The 20,629-nt window shown below is 47.6% G+C and overlaps 1 protein-coding gene across 2 annotated transcripts in view; it reads left to right on the forward strand.

Moving 5' to 3' along the window:
* The first annotated feature begins 18,405 nt into the window (after positions 1-18,405).
* The window catches only part of BTBD1 (BTB domain containing 1), a 29,915-nt gene continuing 27,691 nt past the window's right edge, over positions 18,406-20,629 (forward strand). For both annotated transcript variants that reach the window (XM_070400686.1, XM_070400687.1), the window contains exon 1: positions 18,406-18,833. In XM_070400686.1, the coding sequence (XP_070256787.1) occupies positions 18,421-18,833 (413 nt within the window). In that variant the 5' untranslated portion in view covers positions 18,406-18,420. The remainder of the gene's footprint in view (positions 18,834-20,629) is intronic.

The raw sequence follows: 20,629 nt of genomic DNA on the forward strand, positions 1-20,629 counted from the left end.
GAACTGGGGCGGGGCCCGTGCGGGGCGGGCCCACAGAGCATCCACTTGGGGAACCCTCGCCCAGAGTCAGGAAGGGACTGATGATCCCGAAACCTGGGAACCTCTCCACGGAGCAGCCATCCGCGGGCAGCAAGCACAGCTCCTGCATAGAGTCCTAATTCCGTTTTATTTTAATTTTATTTTTTTAAAATATATTGTATTGATTTTTTACAGAGAGGAAGGGGGAGGGATAGAGAGTTAGAAACAACCATGAGAGAGAAACATCGATCAGCTGCCTCCTACACACTCCCTACAGGAGATGTGCCCGCAACCAAGGTACATGCCCTTGACCGGAATCGAACCTGGGACCCTTCAGTCCGCAGGCCTATGCTCTATCCACTGAGCCAAACCGGTTAGGGCTTTTTTTTTTTTTAAGATTTCAGAGGAAGGGAGAGAGAGAGAAGATAGAAACATCTATGATAAGAGAGAATCATTGATTGGCTGCCTCCTGTAGGCCCCCCCCATCCCGCCCCCCCGGGACTGAGCCCAAAACCTGGGCATGTGCCCTTGACAGGAATCGAACCTGGTACCTTTGGACCCGCAGATTGCCGCTCTATCCACTAAGCCAAACCATCTAGGGCCCAATCCCGTTTTAAACCCTGGGTGCTCACTCCCTGGCTGTTGACCTCTGTCAAGTTACTTCAGGTCTCCGTGTCTTTTCCTTTCTCTGTCAAATGGGGATGACCCAGGTCAGTGTGATTGTGGATTCACGAGTCAAAGCACTTACCCTGCACCACTCACTCTCCTGTCGCCTGCAATTCCCAGTTTGGGAGTTGAAAGTGATTGAAGGGGAGCAATGCTTTGACTTAAAAGATTCAAGTGCGAGTTGCCCAGCCGCATAGCTCAGTGGTTGAGCTTCGACCTATGAACCAGGAGGTCACGGTTCGATTCCCAGGCAGGGCACATGCCCTGTGGCATCCAGAGAGGCCCTGGCTGCACATCTAGATTTGGGGACCATCTGCCTCAAGATGAGGCTCAATGTCAAAGAAACGAATTCAATGTCCCAGGAAGAGGGCAGAGTCAGAGAGAATGGTCAAGGGACACCCACCTGAGAGGGGTTGGTCAGCATTGCCACCCGCAGAGCAGCCCATGGGCCTGTGAACTCAGTGGCAGAAGCATCCAACATCCCACCCCTGAGAGCTGCTCCCTCAGAGGCTGCAAGGGACCACAGCAACGCGCTGAAGTACTGGGGCACACACATGGGAGATTACCTTATTTTGTTGACAACAGCTTCTATTAACTGTTGAAAATACGAGTGGTCAGCATACTTTAGAGTTGAGAAGACTGATTGACATGGGCCCTCCCAGGGTTCTGGGGAGCTCACAAATTCAGTGAATAGGACCACGTTCTGCCACAGTCCAGTACTCGGCAGATTATAAAGGAATTCTAGTCCCAGCTGTTTTGGCTCAGTGGATAGATAGAGCATCGGCCTGTGGACCGAAGGGTCCATGTTTCGATTCCGATCAAGGGCATGTACCTTGGTTGCAGGCTTCTCCCAGCCTGGACCTGGTCGGGGGAGTGCAGGAGGCAGACAATACAGTGGGGCCTTGACTTACGAGTTTAATTCGTTCCGTGACGGAGCTCGTAACTCAAATTACTCGTATGTCAAATCACAAAGTGAACGAGTGAGACACGTGATGCTGGGCTGATGTTGTGGCGTTCACTGTGACGTTCGCTGCGCCAACTAGCGGTGGAGTATCTGAAGCTGGCTCTTAACCCGAATTTTAGCTCACAACTCAAAGCAAAAAATAGGCCGAGAGACGGCTTATCTCGAAAAACTCGTTAGTCGGGACACTCTTAAGTCAAGGCCCCACTGTATATGTGTTTCTCTCACATGGATGTTTCTCTCTCACTCTCTCTCTCTCTCTCTCTCTCTCTCCTGCTCTCTAAAAAACAAACCAAAATCAATGAAAAAATATCCTCGGGTGAGGATAAATAAATAAATAACAAAGTAATTCCACCGACATTATCTCCTTTGATCCTCACAGCAGCTCCCTGTGGATGAAGAAATGGGAGCTCAAAGAAATGAGAGCATTTGCCCAATGTCAAAGGGCTAAGAAAAGAAAGAGGGTGAATTTGAATTCAGGTTTTCTGATGTTAAGTCACTCTACCCCGGATGCCACAGCCAACCAGCAGTAAAGCACCATGTTGGGCAGTGTAGAAATGGTGGGTGGACACACTGCAGAGCTGGCCGGGTGACTCACTCATTGCCCAGGAGGCTGAGGCCTCTCTGGAGTTCTGCTCTGTACAGATCAGTAATTACTAAGTTCCTACTCGCTTGAAAAGGGTTGAATATGACTGAAAATACAAGGCATTTAGCTCTAGCTGGTTTGGCTCCATGGATAGAACATCAGCTCATGGATTGAAGGGTCCCAGGTCCCGGGTTCAATTCCAGTCAAGGGCACCACCTTGTTGTAAGTTCCCCAGCCCTGGTCAGGGTACGTGCAGGAGGCAACCCATCGATGTATCTCTCTCACATCGATGTTTCTCTCTGTCTCTCCCTCCCTCCCTTCCACTCTCTCTAAAAATCAATGGAAAAATATCCTCGGTGAGAATTAGCAACAACAATAAAATGCAAGGCATTCAGGCAATAAAGTTGTTTGATTGATTTTTGTGGGGTTTTTTTCAAGAGCCCCAATCTTGCAAGCCACGAAGGCTGATAGTATAGCTGTGAACTTTTGACTCCAAGCTTCCGGAGGCAAAAATAGAAACACAGAGGGGCCGCACACTGCCCATTCTCTGAAGAGAAAGACACAGTTCCTTGTTGTGTCCATTCAAACATAATTGACTGATTAGGTGGAAGGGCCCTGCACCATGCCTGTTTCTGTCGTGGAGAGGAAGTGAAAGCAGAACTCGAGGGAACAGTCACTAGGAAGTAGGAACGAAGAAAGAATGCCGCCGGGCAGGGAAGTGCACCCAGTAAGGCTCTTCCAGGAGAATAAAGTGGAAGTCGGCCCCCACTTCTCCCTCTAGCCTCCAGTCCATGGCTCGCTCTCTCCTCTTCCCCTCCTCACATGCTTGTTTCCCATTCTTTTTTTTTTTTTTTAATATATTTTTGTTAATTTCAGAGAGGAAGGGAGAGAGAGATAGAAAGATTGATGAGAGAGAATCCTTGATTGGCTGCCCCCTGCACGCCCCCTTCTGGGGATCAAGCCCAAAACCCAGGCATGTGCCCTTGATGGGAATCAAACCCAGGACCCTTCAGTCTGCAGGCCGAGGCTCTATCTACTGAGCCAAAACGGCCAGGGCTCGTTTCGCATTCTTTAATCCTCCTGAGAAAAGTTGTGTTTGTGTTCTTAGGAGAGGCTGCACACTCTAGAGCAGTGGTTCTCAACCTTCTGGCCCTTTAAAATACAGTTCCTCATGTTGTGACCCAACCATAAAATTATTTTCGTTGCTACTTCATAACTGTCATGTTGCTGCTGTTATGAATCGTCATGTAAATATCTGATGTGCAGGATGGTCTTAGGCGACCCCTGTGAAAGGGTCGTTCGACCGCCAAAGGGGTCGCGACCCACAAGTTGAGAACCGCTGCTCTAGATGTATATGCAAGGGGCAGTCAGACTGATAGATCTATGGAGTGTATAGGGACAGAACAGGTGACCTGAGAATGACCAGGGCAAGGATGGTGTGCCTTGGTGGGTGGATCACTAGGATTCTGTCCGGAGAAGGGACCACACAGTGACCAGTGTACTCAAAACACAGTAAGCAAATCTAAGCACTAAGTTGCATTGAATGCTAGGTTTATCTTCTGTAACCATGAGTGCCCTGACAAGGACTGCAGCTTTTAATATGGCTATTTGTGTGTGTGTGTGTGTGTGTGTGTGTGTGTGTGTTTTAGAAAAAAAAAATTTTAATTTCAGAGAGGAAGGGAGAGGAACAGAGAGAGATAGAAACATCAATGATGAGAGAGAATCATTGCTCAGCTACTTCCTGCACGATGCCTACTGGGAATCAAGCCCGCAAACCCGGGCATGTGCTCTTGAACAGAATCGAACCCAGGACCCTTTAATCTGCAGGCCGACGCTCTATCCACTGAGCCAAAGCAGCTGGAGCAACATACCCTCCATTTGTTTGCCGGTCACACCATAATATTCTGTCCCCAGCAACACAGAATATTTCTTCTCTCTTGCCAGTCACTATAATTGCAAACTCCCTCTTGCCTCCTTTGGGTTAAAACATTATTATGTGAAATAATATTCATAGAGCATTGACTGCAGGGTGTTCATCAGTTATGCCTTGATCAGAGCTGGCAGGTAGGTCCAGCAGGCACGTGAGAAGAACCCTGTTGGTGTGTTCTGTGGGGAGGTCTCTGAGCTCAAACAAATGGGGGCTCTTTTGGGGGTGATGATGGCTGTATGCCCAGCACTGAACACAGTGCCAGGCATAGAGCACATGCTCTCAATGGATGTTAACTCAAGAGAAAAAAAAAAAAAAGAGAGGAAGCAAGCAAGGTGGGGTTAAAAAAATCAGGGGAGGCAAATAGAAAGAGAAGGAGGAAGTCTGCAAGAAAGTGATAAGAAAGTGACGGCAGCGGTAAAGTTAGCTGTGAATGTTTGTCCAATGGTCCAGTGCAGTTACTCCATGAAGTCTGCAACCTTGTCCTGGGTCTCCTAGCAACCAAAGCAAGAGAGAAACACAATCAGTGGTCACGTTCACAGTGCCCATAAGGTAAAACCAGAGCAGATGCTCAGAAGAGTTCTCCCAGGGGACCTCTCCAAGGGAACACTGTGTCGTATAGCGTGTCCTCAGCACCGTTTCCTGCTCCAAATATAGAATCTGATTCTGAACAGTTGTCTCTCAGCACAGCCTCAATGCGAGTGTCTGGCTCATTGCCAAGAGCCCCTCAGTGCATCCACAAAGTCAAAAGAATTTCACACAAATGAGCATCTTTCTGGTGCTTTAGCTTGGTCCGGAGATAAATGTTAGAGTATCTGGGGGGAGAGGTGGAAAATACCTTCTCGGCGAGCACACCATCACTTCCATCCAAGCCCAGACATCACCATGGAGATTGGGCATGAGCTCAGAGACCTCCCCACAGGACACACCAATAGGTTCACGTGCCTATCAAGGCATATTGATGAATACCCTTCAGTCAATGTTCTATGACTATTATTTCATACTAGAGGCCCGGTGCACGAAATTCATGCACAAGTAGGGTCCCTAGGCTGGCCGGCCATCCGGGCCGATCAGGTTCCCCGTCACCCCGCCTCCCCACCTCCCTGCTTCCTCCTTCCCTCACTCCCTCAGCACCCTGCTGCCGCCCCTGGTCACCCACCATGTACCGCACCGCCCCCGGATTTGCACGGATTTGTGCACATTGAAAGGAAATTAATTAAAAGAAATATTTTAATATCGCTATTCGCCCTATCTCTATAATAGAAGTGCCAACCAAATTCACGATCAACAATGTCAGATGGAATCACATGCATGCGATTGGTGCCAGTGAGAGCTTTATATGTATTGCACATGCATGCGTCAACTAGAATAAACTTGCTTAATTAGACCTGCTTTCTGATTTAGCTACACTTTTTCCAGCCCAGTGAAGCACCCCAACTTCTCTTTTAGGTAATTGTCAGCAGCACAGCAGTAAATATCAACATGAAGCAGATGATTATTGTAGATCACACAGGGAGAACAAAGGGTAAAATATTTAGCTGCAGCAGTGTTTGACTATATTCTGCGCAGTGAGAAAACCCTAAGTTATTTTCAAGGTCCACCATTTCTTACTTCTTCTCAGTTGGGTCAAGTTTCTAAGCTTTCTAAATCTCCATTTTCCTGCTAATGAAAAGAAAATAGGATTCCACTAAGTCTCCTATCTACCTACTGTGAGGATCAAATGAGATGAGACACGAGAAAATGCTTCACAGACATTTGGTTAAAGTGTGAAATGTTTCCACCTGGCTATAAAGCAAGCCATGTTCCTGGGCTGAAGAATCTGCAAGGAGGCTAGCCGCTGGGGAGAGGAAGCCGGGCATTGCTACATGACATCATTACCCAGATGACAGACACTTAGCATATTAGCCTTTTATGTATACTGTATAGATAATAATGTTTTAAAAAAATATTTTTTTATTGATTTCAGAGAGGAAGGGAGAGAGAGAGATAGAAACATCAATCATGAGACAGAATCATTGACCAGCTGCCTCCTGCACACCCACTACTGGGGATCAAGCCTGCAACCTGGGCATGTGCCTTTAACTGGAATTGAACCTGGGACCCTTCAGTCCCTTCAGAGCGTCAGCCTGCAGACCGAAGGGTCCCAGGTTCTATTCTGGTCAAGGGCAAGTACCTCGGTTTCAGGCTCCTCCTCAGCCTGGGCCCTGGTCGGGGCTCGTGCAGGAGGCAACCAATCGATGTGTTTCTTTCACATCAATATTTCTCTCTGTCTTTCCCTCTGTCTTCCACTCTCTCTAAAAATCAATGGAAAAATATCCTCAGGTGAAGATTTAAAAAAAAAAGGAAAGAAAGATAACAGTGCTTGTACAAGAAAGGGTACTCCTGGTAGACCTGAAATGTGAAGGGTACATAGAAAATGCGGTAGCTATTATTATGGTGCTGCCCTGAACCACACCGCCCCTACCACAGGGACTCCAGACTTGGCTGGCTTGGCCAGTGGGATGTTAGAACACATAATGTAAACAGAGGCTTATAAGAGCTGGCACATTAGAGCTCGTCTTCTGATGCTGCTCTTTCTTGTAAACCAGCCGCCATGCTGTCAGGAGGCCCAAGCAGCCATGTGGAGGAGAGGCCAACATGGAGCAAAACCAAGGCCTCCAGCAGACAGCCTGAGTTGAGATCCCAGCCAGGAACCAGCATCAACATGGAAGAAGGTTAGTTGACCTCCTGGCCATCCCAACATCACAACACATAAAGCAAAAGAACTGCCTGGTCTGCCTGTCCGCCGTGGCTCAGTGGTTAAGCGTCGACCTATGAACCAGGAAGTAACGGTTTTTTGTGGGTTTTTTAAAAAATATATATTTTATTGATTTTTTACAGAGAGGAAGGGAGAGGGATAGAGAGTTAGAAACATCAATGAGAGAGAAACACCGATCAGCTGCCTCCTGCACACCCCCAACTGGGGATGTGCCTGCAACCAAGGTACATGCCCTTGACCGGAATCGAACCTGGGACCCTTGAGTCCGCAGGCCGACGCTCTATTCACTGAGCCAAACCGGTTAGGGCAGGAAGTAACGGTTTGATTCCCAGTCGGGGCACATGCCCTGATTGTGGGCTCAATCCCCAGTGGAGGGCATGCAGGAGGCAGCCAATCAATGATTCTCTCTCATCATTGATGTTTCTAGCTATCTCTCCCTCTCCCTTCCTCTCTGAAATCAATTTAAAAAAAAAAACTGCCTGGTCTACCTATAAAATCATGAACAATGACACTTTTTGATGTTTTGAAGTCTTAGGTGGCTTTTTATGCAGCAGGGGATAGTGGAAAAATAGAAAACAGTGATGGAGAAAGGACAGAGGAAACTTAAACCTGAGACCCATATTTTTTCCCAAAGGAAACAGGAGTGGGTTTGTTTTTAGGTAGCAGTAATTTCACAAGGAGTTGAAGGAGGTCGCCAGGGAGGAGATGTGGTTCCAGTTTGATGTGTTTGTGGGACTCCCAAGAGATTTAGTCACGATTCGATTCCCTATCAGGGTCAATGTCCAGGTTGCGGGCTCCATCCCCAGTGTGGGGCCTGCAGGAGGCACCTAATCAATGATTCTCTCTCATCATTGATGTTTCTATCTCTCTCTCTCCCTCTCCCTTCATCTCTCTGAAATCAATAAAATATTACAATAAATAAATAAACACACAAACTTTTTTTAAAAAAGAGCAAAGGTGAAAAAATTAGCCTTGAGAAGAAGGGAAATTTCAGAGGCGGCTGGGAGAAGAGCAAGCCGACCTACTTATACCTGGGTTGGTCTAGTTTCTGTTGCTGGGAAGTGAGCAGCGATGGGCCACATGAAGTGCAATGTGTTCACATCGTCGCCTGGTCTATATTTACTTCCCCCGTCACCAGAGAGGCTGCATGGTCCAGCGATGTGAGCCCTGAAACCCGACCTGCTGCTTTGGATTTCATTCCTGGCCATGGCATGTTTTTTCGTGGAAGGTCATGCTTGTATCACAGCAACCGTGCTCCGTCTCCGTGGCTGGCTTCAAAGATTTGGAACACGCGGGACAGATCATTCCAGCTCGTTAATGACCTTGGAACCCTGGGAAGATTTTTGTGAACACGACAACAGCCTTGATAATGTGTGGTAAACTGGGCGAATTACAGTGATTGATCTCATGCTTGATCGCATCAAAATAGTAGGCGAGAGGGCAAGTAAGAAACGTACAGCTGTGACTCTGGGAGGTGGGCCCACACCATGCAATACCCAGATCGTGTATCATAGAAAGGTACACTTGAAACCCATATGGCCCTCTTAATCAATGTCACCCCAATAAATTTAAGAAAGTAGAAAAAATAATAAAAGTTCAACTGGACAGTTAAAATAGATCAGAAAGGGAAAATGGCAACTGTGACAAAAAAAATTTGAAAACTATTTAGCCTCCATAGTAATTACAGAAATGTAAAATTTGAAAAATGAGCCCTAGCCGGTTTGGCTCAGTGGATAGAGCATCAGCCTGCAGACTGAAGGGTCCTGGGTTTGATTCCGGTCAAGGGTATATATTTCGGTTGCAGGATCCTGACCCTGGATGGGGCATGTGAGAGGCAACCAATTGATGTGTCTTTCTCACATCAGTGTTTCTCTCTGTCTCTCCCTCTCCCTCCCACTCTCTCTAAAAATCAATGGAAAAAATATCCTTGGGTGAGGATTTTTAAAAAATGAAAAGAAAAATGAGGCACCATCTATTAAATAATCCAAAGCAAAGTCAAATTATTAAGTCTACGCAGGGTAGACATTAGGAAAACGGTAATGCAGAATGGCCAGGGAATATTACACTGGTTCAGTTTTTTGAATAACTACGAACATTTATTGAGCATTTCTTCCAGATCAAGCACTGCTGTAATGTGCATCCATCTTATCTTCATTTCACTATTATCATTTCCAAATAAGCAAAGTGGGGCAAAGTGTGGTTAAAGAAAATTGCCCAAGGCCATGGAGAAAGTAAGTGGCCAAGCTGTGATTCAAAACCAGCTGGACTAGATTGCAAAGCCCTGATCTTCTCTCTCTCTCATGCGCTCTCTCTCTCTCTCTCTCTCTCTCTCTCTCTCTCTGTGTGTGTGTGTGTGTTTTAATATATTTTTATCAACTTCAGAAAGGAAGGGAGAGGGAGAGAGAGATAGAAACATCAATGATGAGAGAGAATCATTGATTGGCTGCCTCCTGCACACCCCACAGGGGGGATCAAACCCGAAACCCGGGCATGTGCCCTGACCAGGAATAGAACTGTAACCTCTTGGTTCAAAGGTGACGCTCAACCACTGAGCCACACCGGCTGGGCAAAGCCCTGTTCTTCTTTTTTTTTTTTTTTTAATATATTTTTATTGATTTTAGATAGGAAGGGAGAGGGAGAGAGAGAGAGAGAGAGAGATAGAAACATCCATGATGAGAGAGAATCATGGATTGGCTGCCTCTTGCACACCGCCTACTGGGGATCAAGCCCACGACTGAGCATGTGCCCTTGACCCGGATAGAACCCAGGATCCTTCAGTCCAGCAGTTCTCAACCTGTGGGTCGCGACCCCTTTGGGGATCGAAAAGACCCTTTCACAGGGGTAGCCTAAGACCATTGGAAAAACATATATAATTACATATTGTTTTTGTGATGAATCACTATGCTTTAATTATGTCCAATTTGTAACAATGAAAATACATCCTGCATATCAGATATTTACATGACGATTCATAACAGTAGCAACATGACAGTTATGAAGTAGCAACGAAAATAATTTTATGGTTGGGGGTCACCACAACGTGAGGAACTGTATGAAAGGGTCGCGGCCTTAGGCAGGTTGAGAACCACTGCTTCAGTCAGCAGACCGACGCTCTATCCGCTGAGCCAAGCGGGGTAGGGCCAAAGCCCTGCTCTTACTGATACTGGTTACCAGCAGTTTTCCAACTTCTTCACACTTGGGGTGCCCCTCTACCTGTTTGTTTTTTAATTTCTGGAGCCAGGCCCCTAGAAAACGCTTCTCGGAAACTGCTGGCCCTAAGGAGAGAGGGCGATGTTGGTTTTTAGGGCTTAGATCAGTCACCTCTCTCTGAAGAGCGCTAATGCTCAGCTGGAAACAGGACAAGTGTGCGGGGGGGGGGGGGGGGGGGGGGGGGGGGCGGGGGGGGAATACCCTGTGGGCTCAGAGATCTTGGAGATAAGACTGTTAGTGTTGGTGTTTTCCCAGTGAGGTTTGGCCCAGGCTTGGTTGGGCTGGTTTAGGATTTGCAAGAAGGGAAGTCTTGGTTCCTCCAGACTTTAACTTCCCTTCTGCCCTGGAGATATACTTACAGCCCGATGAGGCGAGGGAGCGATTTCACCTGCTTATCGGTCTCGGCTGGACACACGAGTCTTTTTTCTGCCTGTAGCCTCTTGACCTGAGCTTCTATTAATACCTGCAAGACTCATCTCTCAGGCAGGGGGTGACCCAGTAGCAGCTCCCTTTTCATGCGCCGCTGAAATAGAAAAATCCTAAGGACCTAATAAAGGCCTCTTATCTATTTTAAATGTCTCCTCTTTCTTTGGCATTAAAATAATTTCCAAAGCAGGGTTCTTCCTCACCCTTCCTCCTGACTGCCTTTTCTCGAGTTGTACTAAATGTGTTGGGTTTTTTTTTTGTTTTTTTTTCTTCTTTCCAACAGGTCTGTTTCTTATAAGTCCTCACTTTGGTTCTAATTATAAACTAGCACCCATGACGACATACACGGCCTGCCTAGGCGGCATTCCAAACAGCAGTGACAAGCAAAGCAAGGAGAGCGCCATAAGTGAGCTGGATTTAGGGTAGGGCTTTGCACATTGCCTTGGATGCCGCATATTTTTTTAAACGGAAAAGAAATTTTATTTCTAGCTGCACAGGTCATAATGGGTTTCCCCCTTTTTAGGAGCTGCTTTGGGGTGAGTGATGTGTTCTAGTGATCTTTGTAATCTCACCCTAGTGCAGTGATGGCGAACCTTTTGAGCTCGGCGTGTCATCATTTTGAAAAACCCTAACTTAACTCTGGTGCCGTGTCACATATAGAAATTTTTTGATATTTGCAACCATAGTAAAACAAAGATTTATATTTCTGATATTTATTTTATACATTTAAATGCCATTTAACAAAGAAAAATCAACCAAAATATGAGTTCGCGTGTCACCTCTGACACGCGTGTCATAGGTTCGCCATCACTGTGCCTAGTGCCTTGCACAGAGCATGGTGAGTACTGAAATGAATTAAATGGCATTTTAGTCAAATGAGAAGTGCTCCCTAACAGCATTTCAGAGGAAGTCAAAGATATAAACTGCATTCTATGGGATAGTATACGAGTGTCCTTGCTATCGCTTACCAGTTAGCCAATTCAAAATTTGCATATAGTCAAATCTCACAATGTTTTTAAAATATATTTGTATTGATTTCAGAGAGGAAGGGAGAGGGAGAGAGAGATAGAAGTATCAATGATGAGAGAGAATCATTGATCAGCTGCCTCCTGCACACCCCCCACTGGGGATCGAGCCCGCAACCCAGGCATATGCCCTTGACCGGAATCAAACCCGAGACCCTTCAGTCCGCAGGCCGATGCTCTACCCACTGAGCCAAGCCGCGAGGGCTCTCACAATATTTTTACTTGAAAAGAAAAAAAAACACCTGAAAAGCCTTTTTCTTACCCTCAGATGAGAAAAGTAATATAAAGTGGGAGGAGTCATCCACAATCCCATTACCCTGCAGTATATCAATTAATAACGGCGGTTATAAACTTTCAGTCTTTCATGTATATAATACTAACATTTAAAGCAAAACGGGGTACTCTGAGCTCATAAGACAAAATGGTAAGCTATGTATTGTGTTCTGTATCCTGTTCTTTCACTCGTGTTTTTTAAAATATATTTTTATTGATTTCAGAGAGAAAGGGAGAGGGAAGGAGAGAGAGATAGAAGTATCAATGATGAGAGACAATCATTGATCAGCTGCCTCCTACACGCCCCACACTGGGGATCTAGCCTGCCACCTGGGTGTGTGCCCTTGACCAGAATCGAACCTGGGACCCTTCAGTCCGCAGGCCGAAGTTCTATCCACTGAGCCAAACCAGTTAGGGCTCACTTGTGTTTTTGATACTTTCTCATCTCCATAAAGCTTCTTCAAAAGATCTTTATTGTTCCATCCTGTGATTGATTGGCTGATAGTTTCCTTTCTGTGAGCTCTCATGGTCAGGTTTTGCTATCAGAGTTAAGCTAACTGCATGATGTGAATTTGGAAGTTCCTCATCAAAACTCTCAATAGTTTATTTAGCATCTCTATTCTTTGAACATTTGAAAGCATTCCACTCCCAAACTGCTTGGCCTGAATGGATTTCCACAAAAAATAAAGTTTCAATAAAAAATGATAACATTTTTTATTGTATTTAGGGTTATATTTGCTTAGATAGGTAGATAATGTTCTTAATTATACAGGCAAAAGTTTAAAGGTATACATATCAAACATAATTGTGCCCTCGCTGGTTTGGATCAATGGCTAAATCGTCGGCCTATGGACTGAAGGGTCCCGGGTTCGATTCCGGTCAAGGGCACAGGCCCGGGTTGAGGGCTTAATCTCTGGTAGGGGGCGTGCCAGAGGCAGCTGATCAATGATTCTCTCTCATCATTGATGTTTCTATCTCTTTCTCCCTCTCCCTTGCTCTCTGAAATCAATCAAAATATATATATATATATATATATATATATATATACATATATATATATATATATATATATATACATATATTTTAAAAAACAACAAAACATAATCGTAGTTATTCCAGCAGAGTGGTTGTAACATGGAAGAAGAGCAAGAATTGCCAGGCCAGCCGCGGGCCCCTTTACTCTGCGCACCGCGCCCCGGGATACCCGTGCTGGCGGCGGGGCGGCGGGTCTCGGGGTCGCGGGTGTGGGGAGTGGGAGGAATTCCCTGTGAGAAGAGAGCCCCAGCCCTCACTACTGCTTCCCCAGCAACAGATTTCAGGACTCAGCCGCTGAGTTTACATCCTGATTTAATTATTTACCTATTGTGTACTCTTGGGCAACTTCTGTACATATGCTTTAATTAAGCCTTCGCTTTACACTATGGCGGAGGCTTTAAATAACGGTGTTTTATTGCTTCAATAACAGCATATCAAATATGCAATAACAGTGGCTAGATCTACAAGTAGGGTGGAGGTAAAGAGGAGCGTACCTTCTATTTACCTTGAGTAATAAACTTGAGTTCACTCAGGATGGGGAGGCAAATGTTTTCAATTTTTAAAAATATATTTTTATTGATTTCCGAGAAGAAGGGAGAGCGGGAGAGAGAAATAACAATGATGGGAATCATTGATCGGCTGCCTCCTGCACACCCCCTGGTGGGGGGGTGGGGAATCAAACCCACAATCCGGGCATATGCCTTTGACCAGAATCGAATGGGAACCCTTCAGTCCGCAGGCTGAGGCTCTATCCACTGAGCTAAACCTGCTAGGGCTGTTTTCAGTTTTTGAACCTGCTACTAAAGCAGAATGGTACCATCCTCAGATACAAAGAAGTGAGTTTGGGAGATGAATGAAGAGAGCAATTAGGAAACGATTGTAGAATTTAGAAATAAAGTCTGGCTCTTCAAAAAAAAAAAAAAAAGAATTGCCAGGCCACGTTCTACATTTCTCTTTATAATTTTTCTACAGGTTTTTCACATTTCATTTACTTTGTTACATATAATTTACGTAAAGGACACGTGTCTCTAGTATGAACGTGGTACATATGTAAACACTTATAGCTGACTGCATTTCCCAAAGATGACTTAATTCTCACAATGTGACTTGCCACTCCCCCATCCAAGAAAAGAGTCTATTTTTTAAAATCTTTATTGTTGAAAGTATTACATATGTCCCTCCTTTCCCCCCATTGGCCCCCTCCAGCCTACCCCCACCCCCACCCCAAGCCTCCACCACCCCATTGTCTGTGTCCATGGGTTATGCATATATGCATACAAGTTTACCTCCCACCCATTCTCCCACCCACCCTCCCCCGCTTTCCCTCTGCCATTCTGCCCTCTGTTCCATGCTTTTATGTCTCTGGATCCACTCTGTTCATCAGTGTATTTTGTTCATTAGACTCCACATATGAGTGAGATCATGGGATATTTGTCTTTCTCTGACTGACTTATTTCACTTAGTGTGATACTCTCCAGGTCCCTCCATGCTGTCTCAGAGGGTAAGAGATCCTTCTTTTTCACTGCTGCGTAGTATTCCATGGTGTAAATGTACCACGGCTTTTTTATCCACTCATCTACTGATGGGCACTTGGGCCGTTTCCAGATCGTAGCTATTGCGAATTGTGCTGCTATGAACATAGGGGGGCATCCATTCTTTCTGATTGGTGTTTCGGGTTTCCTAGGATATATTCCTAGAAGGGGGATCACGGGGTCAAATGGGAGGTCCATTCCTTTTGAATCTGGCAGACCTTTGTGACCCCTCCCCCCTCAATAAAGTGCGGAGGACATATGCTGTGTAACTGTCAGGGCTAGGTCACAAAAGGAGATACGGCCTCTTCCTGGCCCCCTGGTTCTCAGGCCATGTGCCCTTGGAGCCACCATGCTGGGAGGAACCCGGTTACCCGGACTGGCTCCCATGGAGAGAAACCAACGTCCTGGGCCCGCAACTCCGACTGAGTTCCCAGACACGTGAGGGAGCCTCCTCGGAAGTGGATTCGCTAGCCCTCAGTCAAGCCACCTCAGACGACTCCGGGTGGAACAGACAGGAGCCTGCCCTGCCAAACCCTGCCCAGGGTTCAGCTGCACAAGGAAAACAAATCATTGCTGTGTTTTTTTTAAAAAATATATTTTATTGATTTTTTACAGAGAGGAAGGGAGAGAGATAGAGAGTTAGAAACATCAATGAGAGAGAAACATTGATCAGCTGCCTCCTGCACACTCCCTACTGGAGATGTGCCCGCAACCAAGGTACATGCCCTTGACCGGAATCGAACTCAGGACCTTTCAGTCCGCAGGCCGACGCTCCATCCACTGAGCCAAACCGGTTACAGCCAAATCATGGCTGTTTTAAGCCGCTAAGTTTTGGGCTGGTTTGTTACACAGTAATAAGTAACCAGAATTACATCCACTAGTTCTCGATATAGAACATTTATTATTATTTTTTTGAAATATATTTCTTCATTGATTTCAGAGAGGAAGAGAGAAGGCATATGCCCTTGGCTGGAATCGAACCTGGGACCCCTCAGTCCGCAGGCTGATGCTCTATTCACTGAGCCAAGTCAGCTAGGGCGATATAGAACATTTTTCAAAAAATATATATATATTTTTATTGATTTCAGAGAGGAAGGGAGAGGGAGAGAGAGATAGAAACATCCATGATGAGAACCATTGATCGGCTGCCTCCTGCAGGCCCCACACTGGGGATGGAGCCCACAACTCAGGCATGTGCCCTAACTTGGAATCAAACCGTGACCTTCTGGTTCCTAGGTCAACGCTCAACCACTGAGCCATGCCTGCTGGGCAGGACATTTCTGTTATCCGAACTCGAAGGATCCTGTATGTATCCTCCCTGTCAACAACTCCTGGAAACATGACTGCTATGCTGACATCTCGCACCGCACATTAGTTTTGCCTATTGTGAGGTTTCACGTAAATGGAGTCATGATGTATTCATTGTGTCTGGCTTCGTTTGCTCAGCAAATTTATGAACATTCATATTGTTGCAGTATTCGGGTTTGTTCTTTTTCATCCATTGTATGAATACACCACCATTTATCCATTCTGGCCATCTATTTATTTATTATTTTTAATCCTCACCCAAAGATATTTTTTCACTGATTTTCAGGGAGAGTGGAAGAGAGAGGGAAAGACAGAGAGAAATATTTTAAAATATTTATTTATTTATTTATTTCATAGAGGAAGGGAGAAGGAGAAAGAGATAGAAACATCAATGATAAGAGAGAATCATTGATTGGCTGCCTCCTGCACGTCCCCCTACTGGGGATGGAGCCTGCAACCCAGGCATGTGCCCTTGACCAGAATTGAACCTGGGATCCTTCAGTCCTCAGGCCGACGCTCTATCCACTGAGCCAAACCAGCTAGAACCAGAGAGAAATATTGATGTGAGAGAAACACATTGATTGGTTGCCTCCTGCATGAGCCCTGACCAGGACCTGGGCTGGAGAGGAACCTCCAACCGAGGTAGGTGCCCTTGACTGGACTCGAACCCGGGACCCTTTGGTCCGTAGGCCAATGCTCTATCCACTGGGCCAAACTGGCTAGGGCCATTTGGCCATTTATTATCAATAAAGCTGCTATGTACATACATGTACTTTCCTTTGGTGTGGGTAAGTACTAGTTTCCGTTGGATGTGTACCAGGAGTAGAATGGCTGGGTCATAGGATATGGGTATATTTTGCCTAAGTAATGTGGCGTTTTAAAACATGTTCACAAATTCTTTGATACCACTCCATTAAGAGGTGGGGGACTTTGAATCTGGGCTGGTCTTTTGTTTTTTTTAACATTTTAAAAGCAATATATTTTTATTGATTTCCAAGAGGAAGGGAGAGGCAAAGAGAGAGATAGAAACATCAATGATGAGAGAGAATCATGGATCGGCTGCCTCCTGCACACCCCCCACTGGGGATTGAGCCCACAACCCAGGCATGTACCCTGGACCAGAATCGAACCTGGGACCCTTCAGTGCACAGGCCGACACTCTATCCACTGAGCCAAACACGCAAGGGCTAGTCTGGTCTCAGTGACTCATTAGTAACCAATAGAATTCAGTGGCTATGACCTTGCATGAGTTCCAAGGCTAGGTCCAAAAAGCTTTGCAGCTCCCCCTGGTTTTCTTGAGACAATTGCTGTGGGCAATTCCCAGCCAGTGTTTTCTTAACTGTTCTTCCTCGCTGTCTAGCTAGCACTCCATTACACACGGGTTAGTGAGCCAGTGGTTCTCAGCCTTCTGGCCCTTTAAATACAGTTCCTCATGTAGTGACCCAACCATAAAATTATTTTCGTGGCCACTTCATAACTGTCATGTTGCTACTGTGATGAATCGTCATGTAAATATCTGATATGCAGGATGGTCTTAGGCGACCCCTGTGAAAGGGTCGTTCAACCGCCAAAGGGGTCGCGACCCACAGGTTGAGAACCGCTGGCCATTAGGCCTTTTAATTTTGTCTCATATAATTAACAGACATACAGTCCTTTCTGTATTTTCTGTCTTTTTTTTTTCCTCCCTGTGTTTCAATGTGGACATCTTGTACTGACTTGTCTTCAATAGTTATACTGTGATGTGTTTCTAGGAATTTGTCCGTTTCATCTAGGTTACCCATTTTTTTTGGCGTACAGTTGTTCATAGTACTCTCTTACAACCTGACCCTTTTATTTCTGTTGCATAGGCGGTAAAGTCTACACTTTCCTTTCTGATGTTAGTAATTTGAGTCTTCTCTTTTTTTCCCCCCCTTAGTCTATCTAGCTACAGGCTTATCAATTTTTTAATATATATTTTTATTGATGTCAGATAGGAAGGGAGCGGGAGAGAGATAGAAAAATCAATGATGAGAGAGAATCATAGATCGGCTGGGCCCCGGACTGGGGACGGAGCCCGCAACCCGGGCATGTGCCCTGAGCGGGAATCGAACCGTGACCTCCCGGTTCCTAGGTGGACGCTCACCCACTGAGCCACGCTGCAGGCAGGGCTGCACTGTTCTTGTTCTGCTACATTTGGGGTTTCTTTGAGATTTAACATATGGTTACCTTTTGGTAAATGGATTATAACACATTAAACAAACAGGAAAAAAAGGGTCCATACGTCCCCACGGACACTCAAAATCAGAACAGAAGAGAGCAAGAAAGATGCGAAGGGAAGGCGCTGGGTTAGGGGAGGTGGGCGGGCAGGTGCAGAGCGGGCAGAGGCGTCTGCCTTGGCCTCGCCCTCCGACCCCTCCCCTTCCAGGCGAGCAGCTCCCTGAGGAACCGCCCGGGGACCCGGCCGAGGTCCACGCGGGCGGACACAGCGGCCGGCGAATCGGGCCCAAGGACGGGCAGAGGCCGGGCGGCGCGCGCCCAGATGAACGGCGGCGCCTGGGGCCGGGCCCGCGCGTGCGCGCTCCCCAGCCGGCGGGGGCGCGCGTCCCGGAAGCGCCTTCCCGGAAGCGTTGGGGGCGGGGCCGGTGGGCGGCTCCGCGGAGTCCGGAGGCGGCGGCGGGAGCGCTCTCCGTAGCCGGGGCAGCGGCGCCGCGGGACGATGGCTTCGCTCGGGCCGGCCGATCCGGGCGAGCAGGGCCCGGGGTCCGAGGCGGAGGCGGGCGCCGCGGTGCCGCCGCCGCCGCCGCCGCCAGCGTCGTCGGCGCTGGGGCCCCTGCTCCCCCTGCAGCGGGAGCCGCTGTACAACTGGCAGGCGACCAAGGCGTCGCTCAAGGAGCGCTTCGCCTTCCTCTTCAACTCGGAGCTGCTGAGCGACGTGCGCTTCGTGCTGGGCAAGGGCCGCGCCGGCGCCGCCGCCGCCGCCGGGGGCCCCCAGCGCATCCCCGCGCACCGCTTCGTGCTGGCGGCCGGCAGCGCCGTCTTCGACGCCATGTTCAACGGCGGCATGGCCACCACGTCCGCCGAGATCGAGCTGCCCGACGTGGAGCCCGCCGCCTTCCTGGCGCTGCTGAGGTGAGCGGCCCGCGGCCCAGGGGTGACCTTGGCCGGGCCCCCCGCCCGGCTCGGCGACGCGGGAAGGCGCCGTCCGGCCCGTCGGCGCGATCGGGGCCTCCGGGGGCCGGGCCTGTCGGCGGGGGCCCCGCCGTTGAAAGGCGCCCTCGTCTCGCGTTCCAGCCGCGCGTTGTCCCGACGGCCCCTGTGCCTGGTTCCGTGTCTGGGTCGTAGGGAGACTGGTTGAAAGGCTTGCTCGATCCCCGACTACATGGCCATTTTTTTTTCTTTTCCAACAAAAAACCCCGACCCCTTCCTCCTTAGCGCTAAGTGCTCGTGGTCAGGACCTCGCACAGCGAACGCCCAAGGAAGTCCGCGGCGCTCACCTGCCCAGGTGCGTTGCTGCAGACGAGGTCACATTGGCTTGAAAAGGCATCGGTTTGCACTAACTCAGCGGTTCTCAACCTGTGGGTCGCGACCCCTTTGGGGGCCGAACGACCCTTTCAGAGGGATCGCCTAAGACCATCGGAAAACACATATATAATTACATATTGTTTTTGTGATGAATCGCTATGTTTTAATTATGTTCAATTTGTAACAATGAAATTGGGGGTCACCACAGCATGAGGAACTATTAAAGGGTCGCGGCATTAGGAAGGTTGAGAACCACTGAGGCCCTAACCGGTTTGGCTCAGTGAATAGAGCCTCGAGCCTGCGACTCAAGGGGCCCGGGTTCGATTCCGGTCAAGGGCATGTACCTTGGTTGCGGGCACATCCCCAGTAGGGGGTGTACAGGAGGCAGCTGATCGATGTTTCTCTCTCATCGATGTTTCTGACTCTCTATCCCTCTCTATCCCTCTACCTTCTGCTCCGTAAAAATTTAAAAAAAGAAAAGGCATCGGTTATTTGCTCGTGGCTTGTTGGAGGTTAGTTGGAGTGACTTTTGGTTAATTCTGTGTAATGGAAGGGAGCTGCTAGTGTGGCAGTATTGATCTTTTCTTGACAAGGAGGGAGGTATAGGGATTGCTTTGACACCGTTTTACAAAGGGGGCGGAGGTCCAGCGCAGGCAAGTCACTGGCCCGAGGTGGCAGAGCGAGCCCACGCCTGGGACCAGGTGGGTTTCCTGGTGTCGAGCTGGCTTTGGCTGCCCGAGTCCCGTGAGTTGTGATGAAAGCAGCCGAGTCTTGCGTGGTACCCAGGCAAAGTTGTGCTGGAGTGGCGAGAAGTGATATTCCCTTCTGTTTTCTTTTCTTCGTTTTTTGTAACTAGGTTCAATTACATATAAAGTTCCAAGACAGATGGATAGTCCCGAAGGCGCACAACCCAATCAGGAAGATCGATGTCAGTGGGTAAAGGACAGGATAGATGACTTAGGGGAAGAAAAACAACACAACTAATTAGCAAAGAACGCTTAACTTCGTTAGTAAATAAAGAAGTACAGACTAGAAGTGAAGTACTTTGCTTCTTAAACCCCCCAAATTTTAATTTTTCAAACACTTTATTTTTCAATTACAGTTGACATTCAATATTATCTTAGTTTCGGGTGTACAGCATAGTGGTTAGACAATTATATAATTTATGAAATGATCCCAGGATAACTCTAGTACCCACCTGGCACCATACATACTTATTACAATATTATTGTCTATACTAGAGGCCTGGTGCACGAAATTAGTGCACTGGAGGGGAGCAGGCGGGGGGGGGGGGGGGGGGTTCCCTCAGCCCGGCCTGCGCCCTCTCACAGTCCTGGTCCCGTAGCTCCTTACTGCTCGGCTCGCTGCTCATTAGCGCTGCTGTGGAGGCGGGAGAGGCTCCC

This window comes from Myotis yumanensis, unplaced genomic scaffold, assembly GCF_028538775.1.
Source record: "Myotis yumanensis isolate MYYU_CA2020_CCGP unplaced genomic scaffold, mMyoYum1.0.hap1 SCAF_20, whole genome shotgun sequence".
Taxonomy (NCBI): Eukaryota; Metazoa; Chordata; class Mammalia; order Chiroptera; family Vespertilionidae; genus Myotis; species Myotis yumanensis.